Genomic DNA, 21,128 nt, shown 5'->3' with positions numbered 1-21,128 from the left:
ACACACTGACCACTGCCTATGATTTTGATCCTGATCTGCGGTATCGAACTCTATAACCCACATAAGGTTATAAAGCAGGTATGTTTATTAAGGTGCCGGGTGTGAGGGGGATAATCTCCTGCCTAACTTGCACACCAAAGAGAGAAGCAACTACATATTTAAAGGCATAGTGTTTACATATTAATTACATTCCAAGGACGTGACAGAAATTCCAAGAAATGGTTACATCTCTGGTCATTTTGCTGTAAATTTCCAACCCTTTAAGGGGGGGTAGCCTGAACTGGTTCCCACTGATGTTACATTGAGTTGAGGCATCTGTTTTGCCATTTTATCTTCAAAAACAGGGCATCTGTTTTACTTTCTTATCTTGACAACAACCTCTGTAGCCGCCTCCTGGGTTTCATTTTTGAGCGTACATTTATTCAAGCCTCTGTCCTTCAGCTTGTATCTGCTCAAGTCATGCTCTCGTGATTCAGTCGTTTCCCTTTTTTTGTGCTGAAGATGATTGTTATCACAAGGTTCCCCAGTGGATTGGAGGCAACAGCCCCATTTGGTGGTTCAAATTGCCATGCTGGCAATACAGGTACCAGTTAGGGGCAGCTGACGTGAGGAAGAACGTGCTCTTGATGCTTTTTAATCCTGCGTAGGAATTACTTGGTGTGACTGAGAGGTGCTGCCTGGGTTATGGAAAAGAAAAAATATCTGTTGAACTAAATTTCCTAGTATGATGCGTACAGCATGTTTTTCATTCTTTTGTTTTCTCCATGCTGATTTTTTCCTAGGCAGCTATAAGGTGAAATCTGATGCCAGAAGAACAGTATTGAGAGCCAGTGGACATTTTGTGCCATCTTTCCATGGATTAGTTCCATGGAATATTTTCCGTAAAATAGCAAAAACCTGCAAGCTGAGGAGAAACACACAAACAAAGCTTCTGTGAAGGATAGAATACTCTTACCACCTTTCTTTTTTTTTTTATAAAAGCAACAAAGCTTATTGAAAAAATATTGTTTGCTTCATACCTTTTTAGCAAGCCGGAGGACAGAGGAAAGAGGGTCTAACATTGCCTCACAAGAGGGAAAAGTCATTATTTTTACTGTGGTACCTGTTACTCTGCACGCTGTGTCATTATCTGGAGTTGATCTCTGTATTCACAGCTCATGAATGTAAGAGGAAGTATGATGAGGGAATGGGGAGATGACCTGGCACAAAGGTTAGTTTAGTTAATACCTTCTCTTTCCCACCACCTAGCACAGTATGCTGGAAATAATATATTCATTGTTGGGTTGGTCTCTTCTCACTTGTGACAGGAAAAGGGGAAATGTCTATAAGTTGTGCCAGGGTAAGTTTAGGCTTGATATCAGGAAACACTTCTTTACAGAAAGGGTTGTTAAGCACTGGAATAGGCTCCTCAGAGAGGTGATTGAGTCACCATCCCTGGATGTGTTTAAAAACCATTTGGATGTGGTGCCCAAGGACGTGATTTAGCAGAGGGTTGTTAGAGTTAGGGTAGTATCATTAGGTCGTGGTTGGACTCTATGATCTTTGAGATCTTTTCTGACCTGAGTGATTCTATGATTCATTTGCCACAAAATACCTGAGAGAAGGTGAGAACCTGCCTGAACAACACCAGGAGGCATCAACAGGATTAATCTTCCCAAATGGAGGCCTACTGGTACAAAAAAACAAATAGTCAACACAATGAGTTTGGGCTTGGAAAAGAGGTGGATCACTTAATGTCTATGCCAAAGAACAGATCCCATTGCAAAGGTCTACTCAGAAAGGTCTACTCAGTGGCCACTGTCAGTACATGGCCAAAATGAGTTATACTTCACTGTAGTGAATGTAATTGGCAAGCTTTGAATATTTATGGGCTTTCTTGCAGAGGGAGTTGTGAGATCACATGGCTGTCTCTTATGTGAATTTTTTCTTGATAAAAACTGTGTTGGTGAGGTTGTGTCTTCCTCTCCTTCTAGGGTGCGAGACTAAAATTGATTGCTGCCACACTCGTGACACGTGGAATAAGTTTCATACTCCACCATCTCTCAGTCTATGCGTGCTGTATGTGTGACTAATGTGAAATATATTTGGGGTTGTTTCCGATTGGCTGCAGATTTCTCTGAGCTAATGTGAATAGTTTCCCACATGATTTCTGCTCCTAGCACCCTCCTGGAGCTGAAAGGAACTGCGTAGCAAAAGCAGCGTGGGAAAATGAGTATTAGTCTTGAGGAAGACACAAGTCTGTCTCATTTTGCCAGGCATCTGTTGCAGGCTTATAACCATAGTGAAATTCACGGATGGTGAAGTTATTTTATTCAAAACAGATCTGTGCGTTTTCTTAAATGGAGACGTCTGTGTATGCAAACGTTTTTATCTCATTGCCCCTTGAATGCCTTGTAACATGTGTGGGCTCCAGGGGGAATTGGTGCTTAGGGCGAGTGAGGCTTAAGGTACAACAGTCACCACTGTGGATTGTATTGAGGCAATTTTTTTTCTTCTTGCTTCATTGCACTAAGGAGGAAAAAAAATATTGTGCAGAAAAGCTTGAGGGCTGAAACACACAGTGCCAGTGTCCCTGTGCAATCATTTTTGCAACGTTCTGAACTGATTGCATGGTATGGTGCCCTCTGCTTGCATCCGGTGACTACAGCTCTCAGTTTCCAGCAGGAAACTGGTCTTAATAGCTGAGGTTCTCATCTGTTAGCTGTGGTGGTGGTGAGCTACTGGAGCTTCATGGGTGTGTGCTGATGAGGGGCAAGCTGAGGAACCAGCTCCTGTTCCTTCCAAACTGTTCTCCCAGTGTTATTAAACCATAGGGATTGATATTCCTTTTTATTTATTTATTTTATGTATTTATTTTGCTGCCTTCAAGTTTTCTTCAGCATATTTTGTTACCCCTTCAACTGGGCTTTCATCAAGTTTTGGTATGGGAAGGTGCAGTTCTGCAGACTTTCATTTGCTGATTCGTTGCAGTTATACCAGGTTTGAGCATTGTTGATGCCACAGAAAGGACTGGCGATAACCTGGGAAGGAACTCTGAGGTTGGATTCTCAGTTGGAGAAGATCTGTGTTGTGGTCATCCTAACCTGGATGATTGTGTATGTCAGAGGTAAGAGAGATGCAAACATCTTCTGTGAAGATAAAGACTATGAATTGCTTTATAAAATCACAAGTCTCACCCAGGTGGATTTCTGGCATGGTCCTGATATTTATGATCCCCCTTTTCCCGTTATAATAATTCTCTAGAAATTAGGAGGCTAACGCTTGCTAGTCAGGAAAGTGAAATGATCCCAACTAACGTGCATGAGTTTTGATTTGAGAGATTTTGCAGCTTTTTGCTGAGCTGAGTTCAGGCCAATATGAAAAGAAACCACCTGTCTCATTATTTGATTTCTGGCATGTGAAGGCAGAGTGCATTGAGTTAGCACAGGGCCCTTGTGTTATGGGCTTGACGTGCAGCTGGTATGGCCTTTTGGGACTGTGTATATCAGTGCTAATATGACATCAGGTGCCTTGCAGCTTCAGTACTGAGCCTGAGCTCAGGCAGTTGGTTTAGATGTGTGAGAGTCTCTGTTGTCCAGATGATCCTTCAATACCACCTCTGAGATGTAATCTTGCATTAGTTACTTCTTGGGAGAAGGATGAATTTTATAAATTTTAATCTGGACATTTTTCTCCTGAATACCAATAGCGTTTGTTTGGTTTGTGTGCGTTTCTTCTTATTTGCACCGAAGGACTCATTTATTTTTTGCCTACATCTTTTAGCAATACTGTGCCCCTCTATCCTTTTCCTTTCTGCCTTTTGTGCCACATGAGAAGGCTGTGCTTCCTTTCAGTGAGACCTGGACAACCTGGACAGACTGGAGCATTGTGCAGAGGGGAGCCTGCCGGGGTTCAACAAGGGCAAGTGTAGAGTCCTATACCTGGAGGGGAATAACCACATGCATCAGGACAAGTTAGGGGCTGACCTGCGGAAAAGGAGCTCTGTGTTGAAGGACCTGGGTGTGATGAACAACATGAGCCAGCACTGTGCCCTTGTGGCCAAGAAGGATAATTGTATCCTGGAGTGCGCTAAAAAGAGCGTAGCCAGCTGGTCCAGGGAGGTGATCCTCCTCCTCTACTCTGCGCTGGGGAGGCCGCATCTGGGCTACTGTGTCCAGTTCTCCACAGTTCAAGAAAGACAGGGAACTGCTGGAAGGCCACAGAGATGATGAGGGGCCTGGAGCATCTCCTGCATGAGGAAAGACTGAGAGACCTGGGACTGTTCAGCTTGGGGAAGAGAAGGCTGAGGAGGGATCTTATCAATGTTTATAAATATCTGAAATATGGCAGTCAAGTGGATGGAGACAGACTCTTTTTAGTGGTGCACAGTGACAGGACAAGGGACAATAGGCACAAACTTGAGCACAGGAAGTTCCATTTAAGCGTGGAAGAACTTTACTGTCAGGGTGACAGACCCCAGGAGCAGGCTGCCCAGAGAGGTGGTGCAGTCTCCTTGGGAGGTATTCAAGATCTGTTTGGGCACTTTTCCTGTGTGATCAGCTATAGGGAACTGCTTTAGCAGAGGGGTTGGGCTGGATGATCTCCAGAGGTCCCTTCCAACCCCTGCGGTTCTGTGATTATGTGATTCTGTAAGCAGTTTCATCTTGAGTTTTAAAATTTCCTTCCAGGTTATCAGTTGGAATGTGGTTATATTTGTATCTGTATATTTGGGAATTATTTCTGTGACTAAAGTTTATCTGATGAGCTTTTCTGATTTTTTTTTTCATATTTGAATGTGTGTGTAATATTTTTGACAGTAAAAGCAGACAAGGATCTTCTAAATAAATAAGTCAAGTGGTCATTTATCTCCTTGTCCCTTTGCCAGCTATCTGATTGTTTATCAGCTGTAAAGGACTGCAGTTGCTATTGCTTTGTGAGCCTATCCATCAAAGGCAGCCTGATTTGGGATTCTTGTTGAAATAAATGTATGCCACATCTGACAGAACCAGCTGCTTAAAGGGCATCCTTGATGTTGAGAGGCAGTAATAAGCAGCGTGGATGTCTCGCGAGCTGGTGGAAAGGGAGAAGCAGAGGGTGCCAGGAAGAGCATTGTAGAATCCTGCATTTTGGGCTCCACTGAGCCAATTCAGGCTGCAGATATTTTTAGAGCTATAATTCAGCAGGCAGCATGCTGTACAATTACACACCAACATGATGCTTCTCCTGCTCGTCCGTGTAGCTATGTTTCCACCTCCTGGCAAATGTAAGGAACAACTGAAAAGAGGCTAATGAGAAATATGTTTTTTTTTTTTTTTTTTTTTTGTTAAGACACTAGAAGATAGAAGTAGGAATTTTAAAGAAGCGCTTCTCCTGAGCTCAAAGAGCTTAGCTGTTCAGTTTCCTGTGCTACATAAAAACAGGATATAGAAACTGTTTCCAGAATCTCTTTGTAACTAATATGAGTGCTTGACCCGAAGGAAGTCATAAATACAAGGGGCTTGCAGCAGGACTGTAGGCAGTTAAGACAGAAGACAGACATTTTATATTGAGGGAGGGAAGATGAGTGTATTTCCACAGTATATAAGAAGGAACACACTTATGATGCGCTTCAGTCAGTATGACTTCTCAGTCTCTGTAACAGCTATGCATTCTGTCTAGAGAATAGAAGACTGTAGGCATTCTGCAAGGTAAATGCCCTTCTGAAATAAGAAAATGGTATTTTTTACAGGGCAAAATGACCTTTTCTCAGCAACAGTGAAGCTGGGCTTTACCTGAGGAGCTGATCAGAAATTTGTAGTGTCCTTTTCCTTTCTCAGAACTGCCCTGTGTGAGGAGGAAAGAGGCAAGTTTGAGTAGACAGTGAAGATCAAATTTCTAGAACCTGTAAAGAACTGCAGGCTTCTTGTTTAAAGCTTTTGATGTTTGTTTGTTTCTTCAGCAAAAAACTGTTTTTCAAGCCAGTAGACCAAGTATGCATTCAGCCAGGATTGCTTATAGGCATAATGAGATCACTGTTGCCCTCATTAACTGCATTAACACTAGCTTAGAGAAGTCCACACATGCTGCAGCCATACCAGCCTTGCAGCACAAGTGTGTAGGTCTGGTTGAGCAGCAGTACTACATTCCAAAATACTGAATCTGGAATTTTCTTTCCTTCTTTGTTCAGTTGCAAGGACTCCCATGCAAACTGCACTGCATGTCCACAGCTTCCCTTCTTTTTACTGGGTGCATTCAGGAAAATCATCATCTGACAGCAGCTTGCTGAAACTCTATGCAGTTCAAAGGCACACACAGTAAATCCCTTTGGATGCATTTTGAAATTCCTTTAGCTAGAGGGTCATAAACTCACTCTGACAATAAACCATGTAGAGACAACGTGCAACCCAGATTTCTGATGATGGAGACTCAGCAAATAGCCCAAGGACCTTTTGCTGAGTAGGCGGCCTGTGAGGTATGCATCTATTGGTTCTCCAAGTGAGGAGGAAAAGAGGTGAGGAAAACTGGTGGGCAAGTACTGCCAGCACCATTTTGCATTCCTACCTTCATTTTGGTGCTAAACCCTGAGCTCCCAGCACCTCTGCAATGCTGAACATCCCTAAATGCTTTGCCACTTGAATGCAAAGAGCTCTAATAGCTTGTGTGAATTATATTATTATTATTATTATTTCTATTTTAAATATACATAACAGCACAAGCATAGACACAACCACAGCACAGATACTGATAGCATCAACATCTGTGGGGGCTGACCTGAATTCATGTCATATTTTCCACCTGCAAATCTCTGGGCTGTGAAAGGGTCAGGCAGTTCCAGCAACATAAACCTGAACGAGGATGTGCTGTAGGCTGTACCACCCGTCTGCACCCTGAACACAATGCTACCAGAAGTACTGCTAAAGGCATGAACAAGAGTTGGGATATGAGGCTGGACTAGAAGCCACCAGCTTCTTCTGAAGCTGCTCTGAGTGACACAGAGAGCTATGAGCATTAGGCTAGTTCATGAGAGGGGGAGTTTATGACAGCAGAGAAGCTGGTATAGTGAGGAAGGAAACAAATAAAACAGAAGCATCCTCTTCATCTTATTTGGTGGCACGAGAAGATTGTAGGCAGTGATAAACATCACTGTGACACTGGTGTGATGACTTTGTATGCTTCTTTTTTACCACTCATTTGTTCCATTCTGGTAAGAAACCACATTTTTTTTTTCTTTTAATATATATATATGTATTTTTTTGAACCTTCTCCTTTGCTATGTGATAACAGATTTCATGTTTGGCAGAGCTGGCCTAACTGCTCTACAAACACAGGAGAGGCAGCAAAGTTTTCCCTTCCTGTAAGCCTCTCCAAGCTGAACTGGAGGAGCAAACAACTGAAGTAGAGAGGCTTAGTAATTTCGTTGCTCTACCCATGCTCAGAACTACCTAAACAGTGGTCAGTGAACCCAGACAGAAGATTGACTAATTAGTGACTAATTTGTTTCTGCTACATGTCAGTTTCTGCTGCTATTTGTATTCTTTTTAAAGTGGGAATTATTTGAAGTAATAAAAAATTTGAAGTCTTCTTTAAAAGAAGCTCAGGGTGTCTAGTACATTGGGTAATGTTTGGCTGTGGAAGGGAAGACCAATCCCTGAGTCTGGGATGGGAGAGAAATTTTCATTCAGAGTCTAAGGTATGTGCCTACCCTTATTTGAAGGGTTTTGTGAGCTGTCTCCGCCCATGAATAATCTCTTTTCTGTTTGCTATTGAATATTTAGGAGTCTATTTCTTGGATTATCCCACAGTTTGGTAGTTGGTAATTGTACTTTTGAGTTGTCAGTTCCCTGGTTCTTCATAGGAAATGAGCAAAGTGGTGCAGTAGGTCCACAAGAGTCAGGAATTAAAGTAGCCAAAATAATGGACATCTTTCTTGAAGATATGTATATATATATATATATATATATATATAATATTTTTGCTGGAGCATTGGGATCAAGTGAGAAACCTCTGAACAATGGGTTTGTGACCCAAAATTAGTAAGGGGGTTTTGATGGGTTCAGGATCAGAAATTGCTGAGCATGACTGTGGTGGTCCAGTGAGTGTAGATTAGCTGTAGTTATAATATAAATAACTTTTCATAGTCTCTGGAAATAGCAATGTAATTGCCTCTGGACATTTTAACTTGGAAGTTTCAGGTTTTAAAGGTTTTATAATCAGCAGCATTTGTCCCACTGTACTTTTGCTGACATCAGTGGGATGTTTGTACCTAGGAAAATTGTGTTACATACAAGGAATATGTTTTTATATTTTCCTCTTCAAGGCAAACATCTGTTTTCCTGCAAGGAAGAGAGTAAGCTTACCAGAGGCTATTACTGCTGTTCATCCTTTGGTCCTGCTCCCAACATGGGGTTACTGTGCATTCTGAACAGGTTGGCTGCGAGGCAGCTATGGGTATGAGGTGTACAATTTAGCTCAGGTAATAACTTCACAGGACTAGGCTATTTTCTAGATTGGCAGGCGCTAAGAATGTAAACATTTCAGAAAGGAGAGGCAATTTGCACCTGTTTTGTTGAATTACAACTACTAAAGGCAAATATGAAAGCAAACAAACAGGAAATACACTCATCTGCTGTTTAGCTTGTTTTTATCCCAGCTAGGGAAAAAAAAACACTGTGGTAATGTTAGTATTAGCGTTATTCTAATTGTTAATATCTTGACAAATTGAACACACAGACACTGCAAACATCTACCCCGCTGAGGAGGAATTTTCAAGCCTATTTACTTCCAGACATAAGTTACTGGAAAACAGTAATTTTACATTTCAGTAGAAATACTTCATAACTCTTTTGACAGCTCCTTCTATTAGGCAGTTCTCTCCATTTCAGGAAGCCACCTACCCTCTGTTTCCCAGTTCATAGAGAAAGTTCATTCAGTGTTGCTTATTTGGAACTGAATGAGGCTGGCTTATGAACCAGAGGGGCTGAATTTTGTAGCTACGAACTATCTGTGGTTTCCATTGATGCCAGCAAGTATGAGACCAACAGGGAGTTAGACCAGAAGATAAAGTTCCTCCATTCTCTAAGAGTACTAACAAATTTTGCTGTTCTAGGAGAGGGCTTCATGGATGCATTTTCTGTGTTAGGATATCCTTCAGAGAACAAAAATACCAGAAGACTATGAAATCAAATCAAAGACCCATCTACACGGTGCCATTCGCAGTGGCCAGCAGCAGGTAGATATGGAGGATAGCTAAGGACAGAGCAACCTCCCCTAACCCCACAATACATCTCAGGTTCTGAGAATAAACAGAAGCTGAAGGATGAAAGGGTTGAGCACAGCTCTGACAAAAAGGACCTAGGGAAATTGGTGGATGGGAGACTGGACATGAGCCAGCAATGTGTCCTCACAGCCCAGACAACCAATTGTATCCTGGGCTGCATCTAAAGAAGCTTGGCCAGCAGATTGATGGAAGTGATTCTGCCCCTCTGCTCTGCTGGTGAGTGAGACCTCAGCTGGAGGTCCAGATGTGGAGTCCTCAGTATAGGAGGGTCATAAACCTGTTGGAGTGCATATGGAGGAGGGACACAAAAATGACCTAAGGGATGGAACACCTCTCCTGTGAGCACAGGCTGAGAGAGCTGGGGCTGTTCTGCCCTGAGAACAGAAGGCTCTGGGGAGACCTGAGGGCAGCCTTTCAGTACCTAAACGGAGTCTGTTAGAAGGAAAGAGACAGACTCTTCAGCAAGGTATGTGGTGACTGAACAAGAGAAAATCGTTTCAAACTAAAAGAGAGGGGAATTAGACTGGATGTAAGGAAGATGTTTTTTACATTAAGGGTGGTGAGGCATTGGAACTTGTTAGCTGGAGAGGTGGTGGATGCCCCCGTCCCTGGAGACTCCCAAGGTCATGTTGGATGAGCACTTAATCTAGCTGTAAGTGTTCATTGCAAGGGAGTTGGACTAGATGACTTTTATGGGTCATATCCAACTCAAATGATTCTATAATTCTGTGGGATTTGTCTATTTTCCAGAGTATTCAAAGGTTTCCTGTATTTTATAGCTTTATTTTCATCTGTGGGACCTGGAGGGTGCATCATAGCCTGGGAGCAGCTTGAGACACCAGTTGAGCAGAGTCTGTCCCTGAGTGGGGGCTGCAGGCTGCTCTCAGACCTTCTGCAAAACTTCCCATGCAGCAAATAGTCTGCATGAAAATAGCCTGTGGCTAAGATGCACAGAAAATGCAGACGCACAGACACGATTGCTGTTTTCTCTCCCCAGGTAACTGCTATGACTGTCATGTCTGATGACTGCTGTGAAAACTTGGAGGAGAAAAGGGAGAGTCTTGAGACTACCATTTGAACTGCTCTGTTTTTATTTTTTATTTTTATTTTTTGCAGTATGTTATCAGAAGGTATCCCATCTTACAGAGTTGCTGAGGCCCCAAAGAGCAGCTGAAGGTGAAGGCTGACCTGGGGCTGTCCCTGCACCTCTCGCGTCAGACAGCGTTGGCTGGCTTCTGCCTTTTGACTCATTGTGGTATGGCTGTTAGCTGTGTGCAACTCTTTGTACCATCCCTTCCTCCCCTCCTTTGCCCAGAGGAAGGAACAGGCTTCTGAAGGTCTTTGCTACGCTTTAAAATGTGATTCCACCGCAAAGCAGTCATATTTTCCAGGTAATCGTGGCAATGGCCATGTGACATTTACAAAGGTTTGTGGTGATGACTGACGCATTGCTTGCACTGGTTCTTTATGAGCTGCACCTTTTCTTTCTTCGTTTTGTGTTAAATATATTTTTGTTACGTTGAACTTGGCTGTTTTTAATCCACTTTAAGTTGTCATTTTGCATAGCTCAAGGCTTGCAGCTTGTATTTGATGTGTAGTGTAAGGCAACCAGAGGCTGTGGTTTGTTCCTCATGTCTGAATGCGGTATTTCCCTAGCTCTAACTGTGTCACATCCTCCTCTGAGGGAATGTACCACCAGATGGTTTCTTTTCACTGAGCTGTCGCAAGGGGCAAGGAGCTCTGTCTGTCTGTGAGACAAATAGGCTGCATGCTACAATCTTGGGAGCACCAGCAGAAAGAAATTCGTGAACAGTGCAATGAGAACAGGGACTATCTGGGACAAGTTGTCCTTAGCTGAGCCACTTCTAACTTCTCTGTTCTCGTGAGGATAGCCAGGAGGGATCTACAGTTGTACCAGTGCCATTCCCTGGTGTGCGGGAGCTAGAACCAGCATCCCAGCTGGACCAAACATCTGTGCTAACATCTTCCTTCTCCTCCTCAGGACTAAGAATATCTGAGGACCAGAGTGTGCTGACACGGCTGCCTTTTATCTCCCAGGCTTCTGGAGCTGGTGGTCCCTTCTCCAGGCTGACACCGAGTGATTTCCTTCCCCACAGCATTCATGAGAGGCAACTGAGCGTGAGTGGTGCCATTCCCAGCTGCAATGTGGAGGGTAATGGGAGAGTAGTGATGTACGTGTTGCGGGGTCTTGAGCCAGCCACCATCATCAAGTCTGAGTTAAAATTTTAATTTATTTTAATGCAGTTGTTGGGGCATTTTAATTCCATCAAAGGAAAAGACACAAAGCTATCTACATACATTCATTTTCTACTTTTAAATGAATTTGATTCAGCTGTGCTTGGTTTCTCCTTCTGGGGGTTCTTCTTCGACTTTTACTTCTTGCTCAGAGGCGTAAGCAGTTGAGGATTGTGAACCTTAAAAACTGCAATCTAAATTCACTGTTTCATGCATGAATATTTAAGCAGAGTAATATTCTCTATTCTTTCCGTAAGGCCCCATTTTTAATCATTAATGTCTGTTCTTTTGAGCAAATAAGCTCCGTGTGTATATGACTTGTATGCATTCTAAAACATGATAGTTCTCTGGGACAAGTTCCAGTGTCACAGTGTGCTGTGTATGAATATTTATGGATCCATCAACATTAGTGAATATTGAATTTGCTGATAAATATTGTGGAGGACTTTTTTTTTTTTTTTTTAAAGAGGTAGAAAAACAATTTGCAAATTGGGTCTAATTTAGGGCATGTTTTTGGCCAAAATTAATCTTTTGTTGTTGTTATTAAGGAAAAATTAAGCGTCTTCATTGAAAGCAACTTTTGCATGCGTAATTTATCTAAATTAAACATAAAAAAACAACCTTTTCAATGATAGTGAATAACATGAAACACAAAAATTTTGTCATTTGTGGCAAAGATGTGAAGTGAACAAAAATGGAATTTGAGAGTTTGGTAATATAAGACTTATATTGCCTGTTACTTGCATGTTAGTTGTAGAATACCAATGAGTGTGCTTGCATCGGTGTTTTCAGTTTGCAATGAAAGATTTTCATCCAGATACGTTGATGTTTTGTTCAAATTGTGCAAATCTGTCAAGCTGTTGTGAGAACGTGCCTACATCTTGCATGTGTGTATCACTGCCTCTTGCGCTCAGATCATAAATGTAGCACTATTGCTTTTTTCAGTTCCATAAGTGTGGCAGTGTTCTGTTTCTTCTTTACTTTATATATTGTTACATACACAGGAGGACATATATTTATGTCCCTCCTCCTCTCAGTACCTACTATGAAACATGTATTTAAATATGGGTAATATAAATGTGAACAGTGCATGACCACAAACAAAAAGCAGGGTCCTGTTGCAACACATTTGTCGTTTCTAAATCAACGGTGTCACAGAGATACTTGCTAGCTTGACGTGTATTGGCTTTTGACATGGGAATGAGAATGACATATCAATTCTTCCCATAGGATGGCAACACCATTTTCCAATCATGTCTAGTTGTGTGAGGAAGATTGAAGTCATACAGATGATGGTATGAGGGAGAGAACAAAGAAAGGACCAAGAAGACCCTGAGGAAATGCAGAGGTGAGTGAAGGGAAATCAGATAACTTCATGGACAGGTAGGAGGGATTCTTGAGACAAAACTGTGGATGCAGACTTTGGCAGTAACATCAGAAAATCCCAGTCAGGGTATGGCAACTGCAGTGTCAAAAAAAGAGGCACACACAGAGACCTCTGCTTTGTCTTCTCAGCAATGGGGGCACAGCAGTGCAGTGGCTGGGAATCCTTTTTCTGTGACCGAGCCAAGGCAAGCTGCAGTAGGGAAATCTGAGCAGAAAAGGATGGTAATTTGACTGTGAGAATACATATCCATATTTTTCAGTACAGCATAGTACAAGTTTGCCACAAAAATTTGTGTATGTTTATGTATGATTAACTGACTGACAGAAATTACCAGCAATGTTTCTTACCAAGTCTGTGTTCAAGCAACAGCCCTTTAGTCAAAAAGGAGCTAGCAATTAGTAAGATACAGTTTGTTAAAAAGTATACATAATTGTGTAATAATGTAATTACTAAATGGTTCCTCAGTCCTTAGTGTCTCTAAAAGCAGGAAACAAGCTCATGTTTGTGATCTCTTACAAGAATTTATTTGACCTTTCACTTTCACTGCAGAAGTGGAGATACCCTTTGAGAAATTAAAAGCTGGGCAAAGATTTAAATCATTTCTCTGGGTTGCTTCCCTCAAATAGCTCAGTCTAGGTCCTGAATTTTCCCATTAATGACATTACCTTGATTTTTTTTTTTTTAAGACTTTGATGCATGCATCTTTGTTCTTGCAAAGTCTTTTTTTCATCTTCTGTGGGTAAGTCTGTGAAGCAGCAGTAAGATGTCTGTAGTTATCTTTGTGCTAGCTGGTTGTGAACTGTGAGCGGCTGGAGATGACTGGAAAATGAGATTTTGGGTTTTAAAATCTTGCTTATAAACAGAAATCCTTTTTGTTTCCAAAGCCTTTTTTGCTTTCTTCCTTCAACATAAGGATGATACTTGACATAGGTCCTTTTTATGACTTCTACTTTTACAGAAAAAACAGGTTTTTCTTCCTGTTTTCTTTGAAGGGACTTGCACCACAGCCTGTGAATACCCATCGTTTCCTTTGCCTGCTTTTACTGCAGTGCTGATTCGTTTCGCTGAAGATGACACAGACATGGGCAGTTCTGGCTGCAGTCCTTTTCTTGATGATCCACCTGATTGGAGGGTCAGGTAAGTGAGGAAGATTCAAGCTGCACTCAGCACTGTTTGATACTCTGTATTGCCAACTCACAGACCCACTGAAATTTCACAGTTCACCAGTACAAAGAGTGATGTCACATCAGCTGACAACATAATCCTGTGCTTTGCAGAGTGGCATAAGATAGTATATCTGATAGGGATCTAACACAAATCATCTGAAGAACCAAATCCTTCTCAGATGAGAAAACACCAGGAGACCAATGTTTTCTGGCAGAAAGAGAGAGATAGCATATATGCTCCATTGACTACTATGTCAGATGATCTTGGGGCTCACCCTTGTTGGTATATGATCATAGAATATCCCAAGTTGAAAGAGACCCGTAAGGATCCTTGAGTCCAACTCCTGTTCCACTTCTAACCCAGGTTTTTCTTACACTGTAAGCAGTGCACCTAATTCAATAATATGATTTTTTTTTTCTTAGAAAAGGTAGTTTCCCTTCCCTTGAGGGCGAATCTTGGCCTCCCCATCAGTTTTTGAGAGCCTGTATTAAAGTGATAGGAATCTAGTGGCTAAAATATTTGAGAACTTGTCTCACCAGCACACATCACATAGAGTGGAAAGGTATAATCTCCACTGCATTTCCAGATCTCAAAGACTGACAAAGGGAAGCAGGACTTGTAAACTGAATAGTGCTCATAAGTGTCTGCAAAAACAATGTGTTCCCAAGGCTTCCAGTACAGTAAGAAAGCAGAAATGTTTAAATATGGTGAAGCCAAATGCTGCGTATGCTTTGACAAAACCTGAAGCATCATATTTAATATTTAATTTTTTCTTTCTCAATTTCTCTTTTTCCCGTGTAGCTTATAGCACGGTGAATGTGGAGGCTGGTCATGAAGCTGTGTTGAATTGCCCGTCAGTCTCCAAGCTGTCCTGGCTAATGGTGACATGGAAGATGAAATCCAGCACTTCCTGCTTTCTGGCTTATAGATGGGATCTCAATGAGACAAGAATGTTAAACTGCAGTGAGAGGATGATGTGGAACTATTCACCTGACCGTTACCCCGCTCTTCGTATTTACCCTGTGAACCTGAATGACGAGGGAAATTACACCTGCGAAATTGTCAGCAGAGAGGGGAATTTTCTTTTTATATTTTCTCTGACTGTCATAGGTAAGACACATGTGGTGCTTTTTCATTGTTGTGTAGAGATAAAACAGATTTGAGTTGTTGTTAAAATACCAAAATCATTTTTTATGCATGCTGAGATTAAAGATAAAGATGTAACTTGATTTAGTCTGACTGGAGAGGGGAAGGAGCCATATGAAGGCATAGGGCTGTTTTAATGAGAAATAATCAGTTATTGTTGAGTGTTTTTTTGTTCTGCTTCATGAACAGGGACTGTTTTTAGATGCTCCAAATGAACAATCTGGATAGATTCTGATGTAGTTCTTTGGACAGAACGTGGAATTTGAATGCTGTGTTGAATGTTCACATGAACAGGAGTGCACACTGCTGGTTAAGTTAATGCAAATAGATGATACTAAATAAATATTGCTGCCTAAAGCTAAACCAAATTTCACAACGAACACGTGTATTTTGTTTGGATAAGAACCAAAAAGGAAGGAAGCAAGAGTTTCAGGACATGATCTGGAAATATTCAACTCTTCCAGAGGCATTGAAAGTTGTCTGTAGGAATGCCTCACTAAAATAAAAATGAAATCAGGCTATTTTCAACCAATCAGACACTCTTTCTGAGATAAGTAGATTATCTCTAGCTTTCCTTAAACTGCAAGAAGCATTTTACTTATGAGAAAATTTCTTATTCTTATCATCTTAGTTAATATTTTTAGTGATACTCAGAAGGCCTATGGGAAACTTCATCTGTAAATCACTAACTGTTACTGTTACTTTTTGTCCCTTGTTATTGGGTTTTTTTTTTCCTTCTTCCTTGCAGAGTCTGCTTTGTCAAATGCAGAACATAAATTGTTAGGCTTTAGGCAGAATAGTATTTCTCACTTCCTCCTTTCTGTCCATACTACGAATTTCTTAGCTTGTAGCTTTGGACAGCTGAGGTGTTTTGCTCAGTATGTGCACTGCTATACTTTTAAATCTTCATTTAATCCAACATTCCATCTTCTGTTAAAACTATAGTCATCTTTTGGACAACTTGGGGTAACAAAATTCTAAGTGCAGCTACCAATTTTTAGAGATATTTAACTTAGACTTTGATGTATTTTTTCCCCTAAGGATAGTTGGTGCTAATGTTCTGAATTATTTTAAAATATCTTAAGTTGGCCACACAAAAACTAAAAAAATAGTACAATTTTTCTGTTTCTCAGTTAGAGATCTTACCATGAAATAATGACTGTAGTCTTTTTATTTCTTCTGCAGTCCCTCCTACATTGACTCTGACCTCTGACAAGAACAGAGTGGCTGTTTGCCAAGCTACTGCTGGGAAACCAGCTGCCAAAATCTCCTGGATCCCTGCAAGTAATCACAGCGTTGAGAAAGATATCCACCACCTCAATGGAACAGTGACCAGGATCAGCTACATAAGCTGGGTCAACAGCACACATCCTACTGTCACCTGCCTGGTTACACACCCAGCTGTGAACCAGACTCTCTCCCTAGATCTGTCATGTAAAGAACATAATTCTGTAATTGCTCTTCATCGTACTCTTGAGACTGTGGTTTTCTTTGCAGCTGTTCTCACCGAATGCCAGGGCTCGGCAGATTATTTAGTGGGGTGAAATGCCAAAGTTCTTGTGCATGTTGATAGAGAAATTAGTAATTCAGAGTTAGTCAACTGAAACCATGTTTCACAGCATGGTATGAGGAAGTTTCCAGTGGGAGCTTATTTGTATCCCCATTTGAAGTTACAAGAGCTCCTTATTCTGTTTCAGTTATCCTTGTTTAATCAGTGATGACAGAGAAGTTCCCTCTGCAGTAACTGTGATTCATTTTTGATGTGAAACTTTGAACCCCTGGAGATGAATTTTTTCACTTCCCCACAGTGGTGATGGTCTGGAGAAAACTTGCTTGGAGAGTGGCTGTGTGTTACTCTTGAGCAAACTTTCCCAGAGACAAAGGTAACAAAGGGTAAAATTTAGCTTCCCAGTTGGCTATGCTGGACCTGATATGCCTCTGACAGCAAAGTTTGTACGGAAATCTAAATAATGCTTTTATCAATAAAATATCTCAGCAGAGGCATGAAATTAACACAGACCAGTCATTAATTACAAATTTCTGGAGGGATGTCTGGTTAGTTCGGCTGATGCACTTCTTAGTATTGTTTGTACAAAGAGACATCATGCAGATATATAGGTTGAAAATGGAAGTATATTTGTACAGACTGAGTGAGTGAAGCAATTCCTTTTGCAGATTGGCACCTAGACATCCCATTCTGTCTCTCATTGGAGCTATAGGGGTAGAGCATTAGCTTGTTTTTTTTTTTTTTTTTCTGATTAATGTAGATACCAGCATCATATAATCAGTGGATACGGACATCTAGCTCTGTAACTGGCTTTCTTTCCTCACCTTAGATGATTCTTCCAGGCTCCAATACCTCCTGATTGGACTTGCTGTTGCCAGTGGTGCTGGAGTGACTTTATACTTGATTTTAAGGTGCAGAGGTAAGTAATTTGATGAGCTTGAAATGTTTTACATTCCGTTGCAGACTAAGTGTAGATCCTAGGATGTGTACCTTGTGGTTGAGAGGGGGTTGGGAGGCAAGGATTGAGGAAAATGTTGATATATGGTGCACTGATCCTTTGGAAATAACAAAAGGGAGGATGGAACCTTTAAACAACCCTGGAGTTTTGTAAGAGTCATTATTATTATACTATTAATGCATTACATATGTGGCAAAGAGTCAGGAAGAAAAAAATAATTGCTGCAAGTAGGGCGGGTTTTGAGTTTTTAGAATTATTTTGATCATTCTGAATGTATCAACATAAAATTCTATACATAAGAATGAGGAGTTCACAGACTAGTTTAAACACTAGTCTAATGGCTAGTCACAAACAATCAGCTACCAACAATCAAACCCTATCCTGGCAATTCTTTCCCTTGAGCAAATGTAAGAATAGGTCAAATGTACGTTTCCCTCTGGGCACACTGATAATTTCTCAGTGTGTGTATTTGTCATTGACACTGGGTCAACTCATGCTGAATAAATTAATGAGAGCTCGTAAGATGCTTTCCACTCTTGAGATGGCTGTAATGAAGTAGAGATGGAGAAAAAGCCTAAGCAAAGGCTAAAAGTTGGAGGAAGAGAAAACAACAAGAGCAAGAGAAAGCAAGAGTGTTTTGGGGAGAGAAGGGTATGGAGAATTGGAAGAAGGCAACTTAGAAGGGGGAGAACTGTAAGTAAAGGGAAACTGTAGAGCACCAGAGCACCTCACTCCCCTCCACTGCCTTGATTCTATCTTTGTTGCTTTCCTCGGGTTCTTTGTGCTCAGTGTCACTCATATTATTCCTCCCACTGGCCATATTAGATTTCAGATGTAATTAGTAAATCAGGTCCAAACAGATGGAAGTGATGGGGTTGGCAAGAGAGAACTATGAAGGGAGACTGAAAGATCAGATAAGGCAGGAGATGAAACAGAAGGGCAGTTGCTGTCAGTGGTGGTGGCACTGACCAATGCTTACAGCACTCTGACAGAAGCACGTCGCTGTCACACAGTGAAGAGCTCCTTTGGGGCAGGCAAAGAGAGGGGAAAATGTGTTTAGTTGGGTTCTTGGCCCATTATTTCCCTTCAGAAAAGTACACCTTACTGAGTCAATTCAACCACATCTCCCAGGGAAACCAAATGTTTCAGCAAAGGGGAAAATAAAACAATAGCACATTCAGGAGGAGAGCATAAGAGGTGAGAACTTAACCAGTGAGAGCATTTCAAAAATAATGAAGCTTCAGATGCTGAGGGCAGCTAGAGAAGAACTCTGGATATAACAGCAGTGTACCTTGTTCCGTCAAACCATTTTGATTTCCTGGTATACTTCCAGCCTCTCGATTACGGAAGAAGGCACATCGGTGGCCAGTAAAGGCTGGGGTAAGTGGATCTGTTTTTTGTGCTTTGTTATTTTTTTGGGGGGGAAGGTGTTATTTGTTGTTGGGTGTGTGTATTTGTCTTTTTCTTCATCAAAACATGTAACGTAACGTCATTGCAACATGCAGCTGCTCTGACAAAAATCCAGCATATCTCTGTGTGAGAGTGGAATGAGGAGTGATGTGTCTGGAAGGCTGTCTATTATTTAGGTGGCCATAACTTCATTACTCAGAGTATCTGAGTAATTGCTTAAGCTCTAGATGAAGGACGGAATAGTGCATTTCCTGCCTAAGGATACAATAAATTACATTTCCATTGCCAATGTTCGAGCTGAATTTTAGATCTCCCCAACATTAGTCTGTTCACAGTGCTGCTTCGCAATGTAATCTTAGCTCCAATCTTCTGCTTAAAAATATGTGTTGCTCTTGATGACAGAAACCTGCGTGATTAAAGATGTGATGGAAACAGAGAAGCATTTACAACGAGAGAAAAGGATGCAGATCCTTATGCCCTATTAGCAAGACAAGTTGCTATGAAATTTTTGTATTTTAAGTTGTAGTAAAAATATGCAGGAGACAAGAAACAGCAGTGTTAACTTTGCCACTGCAAGTTTTACTTCCTCTCTAATTCCAGGGTGTCCTGATACATATTTGACAACATGATAGCATGCTCCTCTCAGGGCTCCTGCCTCACCTAATGCACACTGAAAATTGTTTTCTGCTTACAGTGGAATTAACAGCCATGTGTTTTGTTGTGAACTAGTCAAACGGTGCTCTGAATTCAGAATGATTTATTTCCTGATATACTCTTTTGTGGTATCCTGCACAATTTGACTGACAGGAGTGGAAGCTGCTGATATCAAAGTCAAAACTTCCATTAAGTTTAAGTGCCTACACTGGAACTCCCATGGCCTGCCTGCCTGTTTATTTTTTCTTGTTTGTTTGTTTTTTTTCCTTCAGAGAAGTTATCATTGGTCATTGTGACCTATTTTGCTGTAAATACTGACATTTCAACATTTGTTTTCAATCTCTAAGAAGAAGAGATTCAAAAGGTTGTCTTGTTCAGACTTTGTGAAGGCAGCTGTGTGCCTCCACCAACTCAGGTTTCAACTTATATGCCCCACCCCTTTGCTGGCATAGCTTAGAGAAATACCTTCACAGCTCCTTTCCAAAAGTGGTGTTGCCTGCCGGATTTCTTCTGATCCTGTTTTTTTTCTATTGTTTTGTTGGCCTCAATAGAGGTTGAAAAAAATTCTTCAACATAATATAGTGGTCTGTGGTTTTCTTTATTTTGCAGACTGAAAACTTCAGGTTCACACCATCGCATATGAACACGCCTGTGATGGACCATTCTGTCTCACCAGAGAAAATTTATCAGAATTATAAACCACAGGCTATATTAATGAGCTATTAACAATGTAGGCATTAACAGTCCATACCAGCTTAACTATTATTTATACTTAGTTACATGAATGTATCCTTGATCTTGCAAGTCTCAGACCTTATGCATGACAGGAGAGCAGAATACTGTAAACTGGCCAAGAAAAACTTTTGTCCTTCCTGATGTGAAAGCAGCAAGGGGAGCAACCTGTTTAAGTCACTGATTCCTCTATATATATTTCTATAAATATCAGTACAGCTGTTAAAACATATGAAACCTGTAAAGGCTGAGTTGGAGAAATACATTTTGGTTTTGATTTGAGAGTGGGCTCTGAGGTATGTGCCATTTTCCCTCAAATCAATAGTTGACTTATTTCTGTGACAGAATAAAAGACATGGTGAAAATGTAGCACTTCTTTGTAGTCCACCTTAGCATCCAGATTCTCTTTCCAGTTTCAAGATGGAAACCAGGAAGTGACACAAGGAACCCTAAAATAAAGGACATGATGATCTATCTGGCAGAAATACAAGAATAAAGGAGTTTTGTTCTAAGTAGATAGTTACATGTGGCGGGTGAAAATCTGGTATTTTTCAACTTTTTTTTTTTTCTTCAAAAAATGTATTTATTGGTCTATTTAACTTCCTATTGTTAATGGCAGAAGAAAGCCAATTTGAGTTTGTACTTGATGTGGAAAGGAGAAATAGCAATGGGAAAT

The 21,128-nt window shown here is 41.0% G+C and overlaps 1 protein-coding gene across 2 annotated transcripts; it reads left to right on the top strand.

Moving 5' to 3' along the window:
• The first annotated feature begins 13,936 nt into the window (after positions 1 to 13,936).
• Positions 13,937 to 20,510, top strand: LOC136052056 (cell surface glycoprotein CD200 receptor 1-B-like). 2 transcript variants are annotated; one of them, XM_065741862.1, is made up of 6 exons: positions 13,937 to 14,015; positions 14,974 to 15,155; positions 16,377 to 16,625; positions 17,528 to 17,617; positions 18,990 to 19,036; positions 20,330 to 20,510. In XM_065741862.1, exons 1-6 carry the CDS (start codon positions 13,960 to 13,962, stop codon positions 20,444 to 20,446), a joined length of 741 nt encoding a protein of 246 aa, XP_065597934.1. In that variant the 5' UTR covers positions 13,937 to 13,959; the 3' UTR covers positions 20,447 to 20,510. The 2 variants fall into 2 exon arrangements, with proteins under 2 accessions (XP_065597934.1, XP_065597933.1); XM_065741861.1 differs by having other exon boundaries at positions 13,948 to 14,015; positions 14,847 to 15,155.
• The last annotated feature ends 618 nt before the right edge of the window (positions 20,511 to 21,128 follow it).

This window comes from Cyrtonyx montezumae, unplaced genomic scaffold (genome assembly GCF_038088225.1).
Source record: "Cyrtonyx montezumae isolate F1298 unplaced genomic scaffold, pur_monq_1.0 scaffold_3, whole genome shotgun sequence".
NCBI lineage: Eukaryota > Metazoa > Chordata > Aves > Galliformes > Odontophoridae > Cyrtonyx > Cyrtonyx montezumae.
The sequence above is the reverse complement of the archived record's forward strand: the minus strand, read 5'-3'. Positions and strand labels throughout refer to the sequence as shown.